The following is an 18,894-nucleotide window of genomic DNA, read 5'->3' as shown; positions in this document are numbered from 1 at the left end:
ATAGACTTGTCTATTGGTGTCGAGAAAGAGAGGGCACCAGGTTTTAAATGGCACTGTGACAATCATATGTGGAACATATACTATGGATTGCTACTTAAGAAGACTCCAAATCTGCCTTGTGTGGGGCCACTTGTACTGTCTTAAGTCAGAGAGATACCAATTTTGGTTAAGAATTTGATATATATTCACAATGACAAATTAAAGTGTTCTATCTGTATTGTTAGGGGATAGAAAAGGTCTATTTTTGTTTGTTTTCTCTTTCTTCAAATTAATAGATAGCAGCAGTTTCTCATGGGGCTTCCCAGGTGGCTCAGTGGTACAGACTCCATGTGCCAATGCAGGCAAAGTGGGTTCAGTCCCTGGGTAGAGAAGGTCCCTTAGAGAAGGAAATGGCAACCTACTCCAGTATTCTTGCCAGGCAAATCCCGTGGACAGAGGAGCCTGGCAGACTATAGTCCATGAGATCACAAAGAGTTGGACACAACTGAGCAACTAAACAACAATAAGAAGTAGGTTCTAATAGAAAAAAAGTGTTTAAGAACATGAATGAGACCTGCCACAGAGTTCTTGTCATTTTACATTGGTTTATTTGCAAATATGGAGCCTATGTGATATTTTACTGTTATATTTGTTGGCATTGTTGTCAGGGGTTGAAGGGGAGGGGATGCTTTCATTCATGTTTATAGTTGTAAATAAGTCTTAATTCCAGCTCCAAAGACACAGCTCCTGTGTATCTCTCTCTGCAGACATAAACGAATGCGCTGAAAGGCTTGCTCCCTGCAGCCATCGCTGTGTGAACACAGTGGGATCTTTCACTTGTGCCTGCCAACCTGGTTTTGAGCTGGGAGCTGATGGAAAACAGTGTTACAGTAAGTGACAGTGATCGCAGCCCAGGAATGTGTGGCATTTTACAAGTATTAAGCAAGAGTAATAAAAGGATTGTGCTGAATAACTTGCCAAAGTAAGAGCTCCTTAGAATGTTTTCCACTGGCGTAGGGTGGGAGTGGGAGCTTAGAAGGCCAACCCTCTCATTTTAATTTGATGAAATAGGAGCCCAGAGTCCACAGAATGTGGTCAGCATCATGGTCCTCTTTGTAGACCACAAGGACTAAGTCTCAGGTCTTCTGGATTGGGGCTCTCTTGGACCCATGGGTCTCCTTTGTGAGGAGTCTGTCATCCATCACCACCTCTGTCCTGCAATATTTATTGGACACTAATAACTCCAGTGTAACACTCAGGGGAAAGGAGCCAGCAAGAAAGAAAGAACCAGTAGGGTGAGGGGCAGGCCTAGATGGTAGTACCACGTCTGATTTCTGATCTCAGCTCCAAAGATGCCCTTCCCAGTTCTCTCCTATCAGGGCCAAAGCCCAATGTTCAATGATATAAAATTAGTCAGTGACTGAACTATAACTTGAACTAGTGTCTCTAAGCTCCAAATATATTATCCTTTTAACTTTGTTATGTGTTTGTATACATCATACATCTCTTGATCAGCTTTGATCATGAAGAAGAATACAGTGACAGATTAAATCAGCTAGTGTTCTTATCTAAGCTCTCTCATGAAGAGACAGTCTTAAGGTCACTAACTTCTTCATTCTCCTCCACTGCATAAAGCTCTACATTTATTTAATGCCTGGGTTGCCAGTGTAGCCGTAAACTCTGTTGGTTTATTTCTACTGCCTAAAGACAGGGCAGTTTTGCTGCGGTGATATTTATCTTTTAAAGAGCAAACAAAATAAGATGGGAGGGAAGAATTAACTACTAATTAGGATATAACTTTTTCCAAAGTGAGTCTTTCTCTTGGTGCCCCGAGGAGTTCTTTCAGGCAAAGAGAAATGTCGGTGGATTTTTCAGTACTATTAATATTTTGGCTTTTTAATGTGGTCAGAGGTTTAGGAGATGAGGACATTTTACAGATGCCTGAGATAAAAACCCCTGCAATCAGACTGGTGCATTCTCAGTTATCATGAAAGAGGGGGCCATTATCGCTAATGAGTCGTGAGGTTCAAGCTTTCGTAGAATTTACTTGGGAAAGCAATTTGCCCTAGAGTTGAATACATTTGGTTGAAGTGTATTTTTACATTTATTTCCCTTATGTGAATATTTGGCTAAGTTCTTTGTGTAGCTCTCACCAGACCTCAATATTTACTAACTGACATACAAAACTTTCTTGGTGAAAATGAATGTTTCAAAACTTGTAGGTGGAGTAAATATTTTCAGAACATGGTCATATTTAACAATAAATTATGTGCTCTTCATATAGCAGCCTATTTTAGGCAAATATCGTTTTAACTTTTTCCTAAGACAATGATATTTTGTACCTATATCATTTCTTTTCAGAAGTTCTCAAAATACTGTATAGCATAATGTGTTCTATGAATGAACTATCACTATCTTGGGGTTAGAAATTTAAAAATTCCAGATCCAGCATGGTTAAATAAAATTTTCTACAACTACCAGGCAATATATAGTGAACTTAAACTCCATACACATTTAATGCATATTTAATATACTGAGCAAATAATGATTATTTGCTATGAGAAAACACAGGGATCAGTCTTTAAACTTTTTAAAGCATATTTTTAAGTATGATAGTTTAATTGTATCATCCATATCAAAAACATTTACTTCTGTTGGTAAGTTAGAGGTGAGTATGCACTTGTTTTAGCCTCGTATAGTTTTTGTGAGGTTCCAATAATACCATTTATATTTAAAGTAAATTACCTCCAGCAATCTTAGAGCTGCATTGATCACAGGAGAAAAACAAGAACCAGAGCCAAAATTTGAAATATGTCTCCCTAAAGAGTATATGTTAACATATTGTGAAAAATATCAGTTCCCTTAATTATTTCAATCTTTCCTTTAGCTTTCTCATTTAGCTCAGTCCTAAACTAGCTGTTTCTAAACCCAAAGGCATTCTTATTTTCAACAATAAATTGATTAGCATAATCCTTCTTTTGTTTAGTCAATCATTCAAAACCTATTTTTGAACATCTGTTATGAGCTGCGTAATACAAGATGATGAAGGCACAGAGGGATGAGCACAAAGACAGGGATACGTCCTGGCTGTTCTGGGACACATAAGGCTGCTGCCTACCATAGACAGGAGGCTGAGATCTGGAGTATGATTTCTGTACTGTAACCATACAAGAAAAACAGCAGATACCTCAGCAGTTTGAATGGTAATATAGGCTTTCAAAGAATGCCACAATCCTGAGTGCCTTTGTTCTGTTCTTTTCTGTTCTGTTCTGTTCTTCAGGAGGTAAAAATGGAAGGAAATGAACCAACATAGTCACTCTCATTAGAGGTGTGTCTAAGCAACACAAATGAAGAACAGAGACCAATGGTGAAAATAGCAGAGTATCTAATTCCATATTTTTCACAACGATTCAAAGCATTCTTTTATTTTTCATTTTCTCACTTAGAAAATGATTGATTATAATACCTGTGGGCTCAGGAATATTGGCATCTGTACACTGAGGTAGATGTCCCCTCAAATGCCCCCAATTAGTGGCATGTACCACAGTCAGCAAGTTGGTGTTTGAGTTAATAGGATGTTTATATACAAAATGACTCTTGCATACATCATAGCTATAAAGATGATGCTAGTTACATATAATCAGCTAACTCATTGGTTTTGTATTCATACTTTTGTTCCATAACAGTGCTCACAGCCTAGGAAAGGGGCACATATTAACATACCATTAGTTTGAGAACAGATATGTCAACTGGCAAACTATTTGCTTTCTGATCATTGATTCAATACACACACACACATATATATATTTACACTCTGAAAATACCAAAAATTGCCATAGGTAAGTATCCTTTAAGATGTGTTTAATAACCACTGGTGGACTCATTACCTTTCTGTATCACCTTGTCATTTTAATATTATTTATAGATTTATTATTATTTTGATATGATATAAATATGTACAGGGCTTCCCTGGTGGCTCAGAGGGTAAATAATCCACCTGCAATACAGGAGACCAGGTTCAACCCCTGGGTGGGGAAGATCCCCTGAAGAAGAGAATGGTTACCCAGTATTCTTGCCTGGAGAATTCCATGGACAGAGGAGCTTTAGAGGGCTCAGTCCATGAGGTCACAAAGAGTAGGACATGATTGAACAACTAACACTTCACTTCAGTGTCAGATATGTACAATGCTTAATAGTTCTCAAACTTTTATATGCTCAGAGTGTTGACAAATTTCCAATAAAGTTTGTCCTCTTCCCAACAGAGAGAGAGTGTACCCATTATTGCCATGTATTCATATTTCTCTGTTGTTATGCTAATAATCCTCCCTTTGCTTGTTTTGGAAAGGGATTGAATTGGAAATTGTCAATAGCTGTGAAAAGAACAATGGTGGTTGTTCCCATCACTGTGAACATGCAGTTGGTGGGCCCCGATGCTCCTGTAACCATGGACACCAGCTCGATTCAGATGAGAAAACATGCATAGGTAATGTATGGTGAATGCTATCTTCCTTCAGAAGTTGCCCTGGATTCATTTAGCCCTTTCTTCTCTAATACTTGGTGCTATAATGTAGCTACACCTCTCAAACTACAAGTAAAATGAACAGTGTCTTTGGCTACTGGATAATGTAAAAGAAATATTTATGGACAGAAGATATCATAGTGTTTTACTTTGAAGTTAAAGAAGATTTAAAACTTATTAGCGATATATGTGACTTAACAGTTTTATTTCTAGAAAATATTCCAAGGCTTATCTAACCATCTAATTTGCAATTCAAACAACAAATGCTGCCATCCTAACTCTCTCCACCTCAAGCAGAAGCAGATCATGTTCATTGGTTTTCAACTTGGAGATAATTTGGATACATGTTCAACTTTGACACGGCAGGTAGCTACATTCCAAAAGCAAACATTAGAAGATATTATTCTTTGGAAAACCCAGCTCAAAGCCATAGGAAAGGATAACTTTTTCAGATCAGTCAGATCAGATCAGTCGCTCAGTCATGTCCAACCCTTTGAGACCCTACAAATCATAGTATGCCAGGCCTCCCTGTCCATCACAAACTCCCGGAGTTCACTAAGACTCACATCCATCGAGTCAGTGATGCCATCCAGCCATCTCATCCTCTGTCGTCCCCTTCTCCTCCTGCCCCCAATCCCTCCCAGCATCAGAGTCTTTTCCAAGGAGTCAACTCTTCTCATGAGGTGGCCAAAGTACTGGAGTTTCAGCTTTAGCATCATTCCTTCCAAAGAAATCCCAGGGCTGATCTCCTTCAGAATGGACTGGTTGGATCTCCTTGCAGTCCAAGGGACTCTCAAGAGTCTTCTCCAACACCACAGTTCAAAAGCATCAATTCTTCGGCACTCAGCCTTCTTCACAGTCCAACTCTCACATTCATACATGACCACAGGGAAAACCACAGCCTTGACTAGACGAACTTTTGTTGGCAAAGTAATGTCTCTGCTTTTGAATATGCTGTCTAGGTTGGTCATAACTTTCCTTCCAAGGAGTAAGCGTCTTTTAATTTCATGGCTGCAGTCACCATCTGCAGTGATTTTGGAGCCCAGAAAAATAAAGTCTGACACTGTTTCCACTGTTTCCCCATCTATTTCCCATGAAGTGATGGGACCGGATGCCATGATCTTAGTTTTCTGAATGTTGAGCTTTAAGCCAACTTTTTCACTCTTCACTTTCACTTTCACCAAGAGGCTTTTGAGTTCCTCTTCACTTTCTGCCATAAGGGTGGTGTCATCTGCATATCTGAGGTTATTGATATTTCTCCCGGCAATCTTGATTCCAGCTTGTGCTTCCAGCCCAGCCCAGTTTCTCATGATGTACTCTGCATAGAAGTTAAATAAGCAGGGTGACGATATACAGCCTTGACATATTCCTTTTCCTATTTGGAACCAGTCTGTTGTTCCATGTCCAGTTCTGATTGTTGCTTCCTGACCTGCATATAGGTTTCTCAAGAAGCAGATCAGGTGGTCTGGTATCCCCATCTCTTTCAGAATTTTCCACAGTTTATTGCGATCCACACAGTCAAAGGCTTTGGCATAGTCAGTAAAGCAGAAATAGATGTTTTTCTGGAATTCTCTTGCTTTTTCCATGATCCAGCAGATGTTGGCAATTTGATCTCTGGTTCCTCTGCCTTTTCTAAAACCAGCTTGAACATCAGGAAGTTCAACATAATTTTTTCAACATATTATTAAAACATGTCACTGTAGACAATGAGAAGAATAAATTCCACCCCAGCTTGCTCCATAGTGAAATGTTTAATCTAGAACTTCTGAGAAAAACGAATATCTACCAAAAATTGGGAGAGTGAGCATCTCTAGTTTTCCTACTCCTGCAGGAAATTTCCCTGACATCACTCTATCCCTCTTCCTTAGCTTCCCTTTTGTTAGAAGCAGCTATTTTGCCTCAGACTTTCCTGGTATACTGTTGCATTTTTTAAAAAGCTCTTGAATGGAAGAGCATTTTTTCCTTTATTTACATAACAGACTTCCCAAGGTGAAGTTTCCTACAACCCTTACAGACCTCAGACCTCCGTGTGGCCAGGAATCAGAACATAGTAGTCATTCAGCAATACGTTGGGGCTTCCCAGGTCATACAGTGGTAAGGAATCCCCTTGCCAATGCCGGAGGAGCAGGAGACTCGGGTTTCATCCCTGAGTTAAGAAGATACCCTGGAAAAGGAAATGTCAATTCACTTCACTATTCTTGCCCAGAAAATTTCATGGATAGAGGAGCCTGGCAGGCTACAGTCCATGGGGTCGCAAAGAGTCAGACACAACTGAACTACTGAACGCAAACATCAAACTAAATTACTGTGTGCCCTGGGTCTGAGAGCACCTACAAGCCTCGAAAACAATTTGTCATCATTTGAAAATTAGGATACCCTATTTGCATGTTTTCTTTTGTGATATTTTATCACAAAAATATTTCTTAAAAATTATGATATGAGTACTGAAAAAAAAAAAACTTCGACCATCTAATGCTACTCAGTGTAGTTCAAAATAAATTGAAGTACCATAAGGGAAGAGGTGAATTCCAAAAGCCTAAGTTGTTGGGATTTTTTTAGTTTGGCACTAATGTGACAGAGTGAACTTTAAGGGATTTTAAAGTATTTGGGTTTCATAAATTTTTAAACCAAAACAATGTCTTTGCTTGTTATTTCTTAATCCAGCATCACCTTCTGCATTTTTCTCAGTCTACAGTGGTTAGCTTAATGAAGCCAGTTGCTTGCCTTGCACCTTCTTATGTAGTGAAAAATATGCTTATAGATTTCTACCTTGCTAGCATTTGGATCTCTGGAAAAACTAAAGAACTTCTTTTCTTTTTTCCCTCCTCCCTTCTTCCCTCCCTTCCTTCCTTCCTTCTTATTCTCTCCTTTTCACTGTTCGGTAAGGGAAACTGGAATTTTGTTAAGGCTTTTGTTTGCAGCTTATAATTTGATATCTTTCCTGATTCTTTGAAAAGTACAATTTGGTAAAGTTCATATTTACAGCCAGCAAAAATCACATCTGCCAGGGTCAAAATATAGAAAATTACACATTTATGAGATTTCAGCAGTCAACATGATGACATTATTTTGTTGATGGCTCAAGTTTATTTCATTTTCCAACAATAAATAACACTCATTCCTAAAAACCAAATATTCTCTAGAGTAAAGGCAATGATTTGTTTGGAGTGTGCATATACATAGTCTGCCTACTTGCCTGAGAACAGATTAAAGGCATGAATGCTTTGTAAAAACATTTATGCATGAGAGAAATAATTTTCTCTTTAGCTTATTTTAGAATTTACTTCTTCTTACATGAGAATATACAAATAAATGTAAAGATAAGTCATCTAGTCTGCAAATGGTCAGTCTTGCCCAAATGCAAGCATTTATTAGGGATAAAACCTAGTGATGTGTTAACACAATTTGAAAGACAGCTATACAAAATACAAGTGTCTCACCAGCAATAAGTTCACTAAATTTAACAATTGGTAGTTATCAGAAAAAATATTATTCTACTCTTTGGTGCTTTATTCAGTGACTATGTGTGGGAAACAGATACAGAAGATCAAGTCCTTTCCAGGTTTACTTTTGATGCTTTTCTGAAGTCATAGTTGAAATGTTAAATTGTTTTACTTGCTATAATTGATTCTGTATTTTTGATTAGAGCTAAATTTACAGGTGAATTTCTCTGCCGTGTTGTAATATTTGGTATGTTGGAGAATGTAGGAAAAATATGATCATCAGAGAGGCAGAGGAATTAAAAATAAGATCTTACCAAAAAAAAAAAAAAAAGATCTGAGAAGGAATAAAGAAATTTAAGAAAACATGGTATAAGGCTTGAAGGGACAGGGCATTTTAAGAAAGGATGCATTGGATTTCTAATGAGTTCTATACATGAGACAAGAAATAGCCCCAGAGGAATGATAATAGAAGAAGAATCCAAAATGGATCATAAAATGATAGATTGAATAACTCATTTTTCCAATTAATATGATGTGATACTAGATAGAATAACATGAGATGTATGTATTTAGAGGCTCTGGTGGTATATGAGAAGACTTTTTAAAAAATCTTGAAATAAGAAACCACCCCCCCCCAAAAAAAAAAAACTTAAAATGTAGTATTTTAACCCCAGTGTTCATTGCAGCAACTATTTACAATAGCTAGGACCTGGAAGCAACCTAGATGCCCATCAACAGATGAATGGATAAGGAAGATGTGGTACATATAACACAATGGAATATTACTCAGCTATAAAAAGAGAGTGTATTTGAGTCAGTTCTAATGAGGTGGATGAACCTAGAGCCTATTACACAGAGTGAAGTAAGTTAGAAAGAGAAAGACAAATATTGTATATTAATGCATATATATGGAATCTAGAAAGACGGTATGATGTTCCTACATGCATTACAGCAAAGGAGACACAGAGATAAAGAACAGATTTTTGAACACAGTGGGGGAAGGAGAGGCTGGGAATATTTGAGAGAATAGCATTGAAACATATACATTAATACATTTCCATATGTAAAATAGCCAATGGGAATTCAGTTTATGAATTCCCAGTTTATGAAACAGGGAACCCAAAGTCCATGATCTTTGATAAGCTAAAGGGATAGGGTGGGGAGGGAGGTGGGAGAGGAGTTCAAGAAGGAGGGGACATATGTATACCTAATGCAAATTCAGGTTGATGTATGGCAAAAACCACCCAATATTGTAAAGTAATTATCCTCTAATTAAAAAAATAAAAAAGATTTTAAAAGCAATGTTTTAGATAAAAACTGAAGTTTTAAGTTTTTTGCCTTCTATATCCATGCTATGTAATCCAAAAGACAAGGAAGTTTTAATGTAAGAAAGGGAAAAAAATATCAGCTAGAATTTTATGAGTAGCACTGCTTGTGACATTTTGCAGGAAAAAGAATGTTTTGTGTCCAAATGACCTTCATTTAGATATTTTATGGTGACCCCTAACGATGGTTAATTGATTGCATTTTCTTTCCTTTCTCTTGTCTGCCTTTTCTTACATTGGTTCCCTTTCCAAGGTTAATTGAGACACTGATCTTTTATATATTGGCTGTTCACGTAGTTATGGAGCAAAGGGATTTTTGTAAGCTCAGCACTTGCAGGCCACCCAACTTAACAGCTCAACAAAGCGGGTAGAATTGAAGGCCTATAGCCAAAAACCCTGACCACACAATTTCCAGATGTCTAGCTAGCAGTGGGCGATGAGTCTGTTCTACCCCTTAGCCAAATATATTACAAATGACTATCTCAAAACTTAGAATAAATACATTACCCTTTGCTGAAAGGTTTCAGTTTGATCTATTCTGATTAATTTTTATTTTCCTTAGGGCAAATAAAGGAAGATACATTACAGATTGTAGAATTCTAGAATGACAGTGCCGAAGGAGACTTAAAGATCATAATTTAGAAAACTGTCTATCTGATAGGACATTCCAGGGTAATGCTAAGTCACTTCAGTCGTGTCCGACTCTGTGCAACCCCATAGACGGCAGCCCACCAGGCTCCCCCGTCCCTGGGATTCTCCAGGCAAGAACGCTGGAGTGGGTTGCCATTTCCTTCTCCAATGCATGAAGTGAAAAGTGAAAGTGAAGTCACTCAGTCGTGTCCGACTCTTTGCAACCCCTCGGATTGCAGCCCACCAGGCTCCTCCACCCATGGGATTTTCCAGGCAAGAGTACTGGAGTGGGGTCCCACTGCCTTCTCCATCCAGGGTAATAGTGTCACCAATTATAGTAAAAACTCATCCCCATCAATGTAGCATCAAAAAGTTCAAGCAAATGCCCTGAAATATTCTGTAATTTAATACATAATGTTTAAGATGCTTGTCTGTGCTGTCTCTGAATTGCCTTTAACCACTTGTCTTCCCAGTCCTGTGAATTCTTTTCCTTGGGAGCATTCTTTCATCCAAAGCTCTTAGAACACACACATAGGGGCCTAAGACTGCCTCCTTTTTGTAGCTGTTAAATGTTCACTCAATGGAATATTTTAGCTCTGCTTCTCAAGCTGTTTTTTTTCTTTTTTTAAATTGTTGTTCTTCAGGTTCTCTGTTTATTCAGCCAGATTGCTGTTTAAACGGGAAAAATAGCAGAGAGCTCTTTCCCTGTGCTTATAAATGAATTTGGAGATTATTTACATGCTTTTCAAATAAATACTAGGCATAGGAGAAGCATGTCAGAAACATTAACCCAAATGCAAGCCTCATTCGTGTTATCGTTTATTCAGTGTCTGTACTCCGTAGCCTGAGAAATAGAAAATAATTAGTAAAATGGTTTTAATTTAGAAGTGGGGCTTATCAGCATCTCTATAGGTGAATTAAATTCATATCTCTTAAATAACAAAAATGTCTTTTCTCCCCTTTAGACCTTGATGAATGTGACAGTGGAGAAGCCTGCTGTGCCCAGTTCTGCATCAACTATTCAGGAGGCTATGAATGCAGTTGTCAGGAAGGCTTTCAGATCAGTTCTGATGGTTGTGGATGTGATGGTAAATTCCTGAGCTCTAACATGAAATCCCTGCTGTGACGGGGCAATCAACGGAGGAGGAATATCTGAGGCAGAGAGTTAGGGTGAGAAAGAGAAGGTTTTCACCTTAAAGAAACTTGGATCTCTCTGTGGTCCAGCCACTTACTATTGTATGAACGTGGGTGACACTCAGTGCGCTGAGCCTCAAATCCTCATCAGTAAAGTGAAGACAATTATGGGATTACTGGATAAATTAAGAAATGTAATCAATGTAAAGGGCCTGCTACTGTGATTGACATCAAGAAATCACTCAACTAAAAGTAGCTATTAGTATTATTATTATATTCATTGGTCCATAATCCCTTGTACCTAACTTAATATACATAGGCAAGTGAGAGATTCCAGCAAGCCATAGCGTAATGCTACAGGAGTCACTTAAGGTAATCATGACAGGAAACCGAGTTGATTATTGAAAGTTATTTTAATTAGACAGCAGCAGCAAAAGGATTGCCGTTTCTTGAGCCATAGTATCAGATTCCTTTATATATCTGATGTTAATCTAGCTAATGCAAGCTTCAAGATGAGTCATTCTATAATTTTCTAACTGATTTGTTGCTTACCCTTTAGAGGATTTCTAGCTGACATATATTTTTATAATATTGTGAAAGTGAAAGTGAAGTGAAAGTGTTAGTCACTCAGTCCTACCTGACTCTTTGCAACCCCATGTATGTAGCGCACCAGGCTCCTCTGTCCATGGAATTTTCCAGGCAGGAATACTGGAGTAGGTTGCCACTCCCTTCTCCAGGGAATCTTCGTGACCCTGGCACTGAACCCAAGTCTCCAGCATTGCAGGCAAATTTTTTACTGTCTGAACCACCAGGGAGGCCCCTATCATAGAGGAGTTTTAGCTTAGTAAATTCACATTTTTGTGAAGGGCTTATATAAGTCATTGCTAAAAATTACTTTACCAAGTTTACCCTAAATATATAATCTTTAAATTTTTATTTGTGGTCATTATTACCATTATTTTGAACCATATTTTTCTTGAAATCAAAGATGAGAATATTGTTATCTATTTCAATAACATTCAAATTACATAAGAAGACTTTAATGCCTCAGAGGAAATAGTGTTCCTTGGATTAAAGAAGCAAATTCTTAAATTCTGTTAAGGATGCTAGGTGTGTTTCTTCACTTAGATGCCAAACTCCCCAGCCTTGCAGTGTCGATAACAACAAAGAACATACAACTATGATATCTATATATTCTAAATACAGTAGAACATATTACTACTTACACCTCCCATCCAATTAACAGGGCCAAAAAAAAAATTGAATTTCATGTACCATCTGCTATTAAACAGAGTGAGCCAAGAGATGATTATATGGCGAGAATATACATACTTGGGTACACACATCCAAATGGAAAAGGTATCCACAATCTGAGGCCAGCCTAGAAACTCAGTTTTGTAAATGACCTTTTAGAATCATGAACACACTGACCAAAGCCTGGGCTCGGATGTGAATTTAACACCAGTAAGTGGTATGAGATCAAAACCTAGGATTCTTCCATCTCTAAAATTCTCCACAAATCATGTACAAAATTATGCATTGAATAAATGCTTTGCCATAGATGTTGAATAATTCAAGAGTGAATGAACATTCTGCTAAATGATACACAGCTTGAGACTATGTACGTTTTAAATTCTTCATCAAAATCTTATGAACGAGATCTCAGAAAGACATTGTCTATGCATATAGATAAATGATGGTAAACTTGGAAATGAGTAAAAGGAAAATAATTGGCAGGATATTCTTGAGGAAGAATTTGGGGTCGGGGAGATCCCCTGGAGTAGGAAATGGCAACCCACTCCAGTATTCTTGCCTGGGAAATCCCACAGACAGAGGAGCCTGGAGGGCTACAGCTCATGAGGTCACAAAGAGTCAGACACATCTGAGCACACAGCACACACAGACACACACACTTTCTGTATAGCAATACATTATTATTAGTTAATAAAGGTGACAAATATGCCCATGAGTTCATAATGTCTATTTTATCTCAACACTGAAGAGCAGATATTGTTTCAATTTTCCTAGATGTGGATGAGTGTCTGGATGTCAGTATCATCTGTGACCAGCTGTGTATCAATTCTGTTGGAACCTATGAGTGTTCTTGTGAGGAAGGCTACAGAATTGGAAGTGATGGGAAAACTTGCATCTGTAAGTCTCTGTGAAGAATCCTATCAAATCTCTTCGAAATGACTTCAGCCCTTGTCTTGTTCTTCAGGAGCGCAGAGACCATATATTCTTTAACTCAACCTGTCCTCCCCTTTCTCGCTTCACAGACTAAGATCTTTTCTTTTCCCCTTTTGTTCTCCCCATGGCAGTTTCCACTCTGTGCTTGCTGTGTCTCACCTTCATTTACAATAGACTGTTTGAAATGGTCTTCTCAAAGACTTTTACCTTTCAGCTGCCCCCTGCCTTGGCTATCTAGTTCAAACTCTTCTCATTTCTCTCATCAACCCTCGCTCAGTTTTTCCTTCTTTTAACCAGCATGTGGAATCCAGGCATTTCTCTGTGTGGTCTTAGCTTTAGATGATGAACTAGAGGAAGAAGAAGAATTAGACATTGTCAAGTTTCCGGCTCTCCTATTCAAGAGCCCACCTCAACTGCTTCATTATGTGGCCACCTCTCTGCCTCTCTCCCATGAAGATGAAGACCATAAGGAACAGGGACACGATATTCCAGGAGAACTGACTGATTTGCACAATGTTGGTGGGTAAATGAACATGTTTCATTATAATCACCTCTTCCCTCTATTTTTAGATAATTCACAGAATTTCTTTTATAGACAATTTTGTTATCAATATTTAATGCCAAATAAAAGCGTTTTAACGTGATATTGACAAGAGACATGGGACCAAAATTACTTCTTCACAGCTCCCTATCAAATTCATCATCTGTTATCCATCTTCCTTTTGCCAATAAAGGGTTGCTATGTATGTATGCATTGACAAGGGGGTGCAGGGTGATGGAAATTTGATACAGTGAAATGGAGTTGAAAAATATATTTGAATTAGCATCGTGGAGACAAGGATTGGGGTCTTTTAGTTCTAACAGTTTAAACTCAACTAGAAGTCATTTTTGTATAGTTAAAATTTACTTTAAATAGCCTGAAAATCTAGATCCTTTTTAAATTTTAAAATGCAGAGAACCAATGGTTCAATATGCTCAAATGGACCAAGAAAAAATATCTTTACAAATGTGCACAGTTTTTCTTATATATCCACTCAACAGAACTCAAGCATCAAATCACTTCTGATCAAAATAAATTAGCATAACTTCTTTCAAAAGTAACAGTTTGCAGCCAGTCTGCTGCTGCTTTTTCTTTTCTTTGTAAGACAGAGCTGCTCTTTTTGTTCTTCCTGTATTCCTCGTATTTTAAGAGCATCAAACTTAATGATTGCCTCAGAATGCTATCAGTAAAATGAAGATTTGTTTATATGTGATGGTCAAACATAACATCAGTAATTGCATCTACATAAAGATAGAAATTCTTTAATGTTTCTTAATCAAGCTTCTGATACTTTGGCTACTCAAAGTCACAACTGAAATAGTTCAAGGCTATCCGGGCAGTTAGGACTTGAAGGGCCAAGGTCTAGAGAGAAGAGACATTCAGACAAGTAAGATGGACAGTCTGTGCTACATTTCTCCTTGAGCCATCTGCTAATGGATGGGCAGTGCTGACAGAGAAGCCGGGAAATCTATAGATAGCTGCTGAGAGGGTGAGGAGCTTAGCACAGTTACCAGCAGTTTTGTGGTGTTAGGAGGTAGACTGAAATTCAGAATCTGCCAAGGTGGAGAAGCCTCGCTAAACATGACAGGCTTTCAACTGGGACATCTGAAAGACCCCATCATGAAATGGGCAAAACTTAAAAAGTAGTGAACCCACACATGGCTGAGTTTCATAAACATTATATTGAATGAAAGAAGCTTGATACCAAAGAGTACATACTTTACGATTCTATTCATATAAAGTTCAAAAATAACGGTAAATATTCCATGGCAGTATAAATCAGAATGGTGCTTAATTTGTAAGGCTAATGATTAAGAGTCATCAAATCACCTTTGATTTTTTGTGATGCTGGTAATAATCTTTATCTTCATCTGGGGGCTTTTACATGAGGTTGTTGACAATGTGGGGAAAAATTCTGAAGGGTACATTTGAGTTTTGTGCATTTCTTTACCTGTATATTAAATCTCAGTAAAAAGGCTTACTTAGGGGAAAAAAAAGTATAAAAAAGCCTAGAAGAAACACACACACACAAACTAAAGTGCTGGGAATATTATTTCTGTGTTCAGAAATCAATGGTAATTTCTTTTCTTTTCTTTTTTTACTTTCTTAAAGATCCTAAATATTTTTTAGGGATTACATTCCAAGCTCTGTTTTAAAAGGTATCTCTTTGCCATTATCTTCTTATGGACTCTTTAGAAAACGTGCTCAAGGAGCATGTTTATTTGTTGGGGGAAGTAAAGGGTTTCATCTTCATTTTCAGTGATGTAGGTAGTACATGTAGGGTTCACTAAAACTGTATCGCATTCCAGTTTGTTTAGATAACACCTTTGGACACGAATGCAGTTTGAGCTGTGAGGACTGCATGAATGGAGGCCGATGCCAGGAAGGAAAGAGTGGGTGTTCTTGTCTCGATGGCTGGGGAGGCATTCTTTGTAATGAAAGTAAGTAATACTTTGGAGCATGGGTGGGGGGTGATGAATTCTCCTTTTACTGCTGGTGAACTACTGGTGATGAGTTCTTTCCTTGTGTTCTCCCCAAAATGTTTTAACAAGATTAACGGTTGATAGGGATGGGAAACCAATTTATTTGTTGTGCACAAAGAATGTCTGTGAAGCACTGAGGTTTCAAACTGAACATGTGATTAAAATGGGAAATTTTGTGTTCCCTGGGAAACTTGATGTGCTGTCTCTTGTTTATCCATTGAACATGAAAGTTAATAAAGGATCCTAATATCCTCGGCCTATAAAACCCTCCATTTAAATAAATCATTAGGCACTGGCAAGCTACTCCCTGTGAAGAAAAAAAAGTAAAATGATTTGTGTTATGAAGTATAATTAATGGAACTGCTTAACTGTTGCCTTTTTTTGTTTGTGTTTTCTTATCTTTTTCTTTAAAACTTATGTAAGTAGAGGCAATGACAATTTTAAGATTTTTATATAAGCCTCTCATGAGAAAATGTCAATGATTTGTACAATAATACCTCCAATAAATGTTTTCCTTTATATTTTAAATGAAGGTATATTTGCAGGTACTAAAACTGCCAAGTAATAAAACTCAAATATATTGACTACCTTTATTTCCTTTTTCTTTTTAAATTTCTCTTATAAATTTTTTAATAAAAGAGTTTTGTTTGTGAATGGCTTGGAAGATGGTGTGAACAGATTTTTCTTTTGAAGCCCCTGAATATGGGAAGAAAGAGCACAAATATTGTTTCTATTATGAAATATAAAAGAAGCAAAACCTGGATTATAACATACTGAAGTGGTTTCAGTTAGACTGCTGAGGACTTTCCTCAAGCATCACTCTGATCTTGTCTCCCTGCTGCCCAAACAGCTTCAGAAGTGTCCCATTTCCTGATACATAAAGCTTACGCTTCTAATCTAGTCACTGACAACCATCTATTATCAGGCCCTCATAAATCCTTCTCTCTTTTTATCCACAGCTCTGACCAGCTTATTATTTCCAGCAAACTAAACTACTCACTACTTAATTCTTTGTACTTTTCAGCTTTGTGCCTTTTGCTAAACTGCCATCTTTGTCTATTGCCATTTATGGCATGAAGCTTTATCTGATGGCCCTAGTCTAACAGCCATTTATATTTCCAGTGGATTTAAAGCTTCTCTCTCTCCTTCTCTTTATCTATCTGTCTGTCTGTCTCCATCAGATTCAAGTTAGCTATGCTCCTGTTCTATTTCCCTTGCTAGTCTGGGAGCTTATTTACGTGTTTCCAAATTGGAGGCTCCAGTGCATGAATGAGTGAAGCTTTGTATTGAGACATCCAACTATGTTGATGGCCACTTGATATAGTCAACTATATAAAATGGATCAAATTAATTTTGGGCTTCCCAGGTGGCTCAGGGGTGAAGAATCTGCCTGCCACTTTAGGAGACACGGATTTGATCCCTGAGTTGGGAAGATCCCCTGGAGAAAGGAATGGCAACCCACTCCAATATTCTTGCCTGGGAAATCCCATGGACAGAGACTGGCAGGCTACATACAGTTTATAAGATTGAAAAGAGTTGGATACCACTGAGGGACTAAGCACAAACACAAATCAATCTTGTTGCATGACTATTAGGAAGTAAATGTTTATATCCTTTACTGTAAATTTTGTTGGTAAATATGTGTCTTCCACACCCTTGATCCATAACATGTTAGCATGAGAAATAAAAGTAGAAATCTATTGCAAATCCATGAGAATAAAATATGTCTGACACAAAATTAATATGCAAATGTTGAAAATGAACTTCCTGATAAAATGAAAATAACACAACCCCTTCTTTGGCTTTGGAAAAACTTAAGATTCTTTAAGTGTTTACATGGTCCTATAAAGGGCAGTCTGGCCCTGAAAGCAGAAATTTATATCTTCTTTGCATTTCGTCTCTGTCTCTTTCAATTTTTTTTCCTATAAAAATTAAAACAGAGCAATCCAAACTGGAAGAAAAAAGTATGATCGCTAAATCTTTTTAACAAAAAGGGAGAGTGAGGATATTTTCTTAAAAATCCCTATAAACTGTAAAAATGGAAATGACCAATCATTCATCACTAGTATTTCTAAGAGTACCAGCTCTTCTTATGCAGCAAGAAACATAAAAAAAAATTCTTCAGGGATCTGGAAAGTTAGTTTTCCCATTGGTTAGATCTTATAACCCAGTATCTTTATTGGTCTATAATGAAAACATCTACTTGGATATTTTAGGAATTTCAGCAAGTAGTTACAAAGGAAACAGCTAAAAAATTACTACATATTAATTTTAACAGCACACTTTAGGACTCCATTTCTTTTAAAGAGATTTCATATTGACTATCTCATTTGTTATTAAAGAGGGGTCTTTCCAGTAGAAAGAGAAGACTAAAGTATTTTCATATGACAAATGAATGGGCTATGTATTATATGGGAGGGAAGATTCATATCTTTTTCCAAATCATCCAGCTATGGTTTGGGACATGTTTGGTTACAAATTTTCTTCTCTAGATAAATGCTCTGTTTGATGTTAATGAAGTATTTAGCAAATCCATGATCCCCTGGATTAGGAAAGGGCAACCCACTCCAGTATTCTTGCCTGAAAAATTCCATGGAGAGAGGAGCCTAGCTCTGGGGTCGCAAAGAGTTAGACATGACTGAGAACTCACATACATGCACATACTCTGTGATACCGTATTCTTTTTGTGGGAGAGTAATAGGTGATCTCCAGTACTCTTGCCTGAAAAATCCCATGGACGGAGGAGCCTGGTAGGCTGCAGTCCGTGGGGTCGCTAAGAGTAGGACACGACTGAGCGACTTCACTTTGACTTTTCACTTTCATGCATTGGAGGAGGAAATGGCAACCCACTCCAGTGTTCTTGCCTGGAGAATCCCATGGACAGAGGAGCCTGGTGGGCTGCCGTCTATGGGGTCGCACAGAGTCAAACACAACTGAAGCGACTTAGCAGCAGCAGCAGCAGCAGCAGCAGTAGGTGATAGTGTTGGTGTGCTGATGTAGATGCCTCGCTGTAACCCCGATACTGTTCAAGCTACTTAAACTTCCTTAGCTTCATTTTCCAGGTATATATATATGGAGAAGGCAATGGCACCCCACTCCAGTACTCTTGCCTGGAAAACCCCATGGACGGAGAAGCCTGGTAGGCTGCAGTCCA

General features: G+C 37.9%; 1 protein-coding gene across 8 annotated transcripts in view; it reads left to right on the top strand.

Moving 5' to 3' along the window:
- Positions 1-18,894, top strand: part of LOC113892654 (EGF-like and EMI domain-containing protein 1) — a 687,432-nt gene that overhangs the window by 562,944 nt on the left and 105,594 nt on the right. For all 8 annotated transcript variants that reach the window (XR_003511104.1, XM_027541793.1, XM_027541787.1 and 5 more), the window contains 6 exons: positions 747-869; positions 4,325-4,462; positions 10,862-10,984; positions 13,059-13,181; positions 13,551-13,736; positions 15,567-15,698. Coding sequence is in view for 7 of the 8 variants with exons in the window: in XM_027541793.1 (XP_027397594.1) it covers positions 747-869; positions 4,325-4,462; positions 10,862-10,984; positions 13,059-13,181; positions 13,551-13,736; positions 15,567-15,698 (825 nt within the window). In the remaining variant the exon portion in view is untranslated. The remainder of the gene's footprint in view (positions 1-746; positions 870-4,324; positions 4,463-10,861; positions 10,985-13,058; positions 13,182-13,550; positions 13,737-15,566; positions 15,699-18,894) is intronic.

The sequence above is a fragment of the Bos indicus x Bos taurus genome, chromosome 1, assembly GCF_003369695.1.
Source record: "Bos indicus x Bos taurus breed Angus x Brahman F1 hybrid chromosome 1, Bos_hybrid_MaternalHap_v2.0, whole genome shotgun sequence".
NCBI classification, from domain to species: domain Eukaryota; kingdom Metazoa; phylum Chordata; class Mammalia; order Artiodactyla; family Bovidae; genus Bos; species Bos indicus x Bos taurus.
The sequence above is the reverse complement of the archived record's forward strand: the minus strand, read 5'-3'. Positions and strand labels throughout refer to the sequence as shown.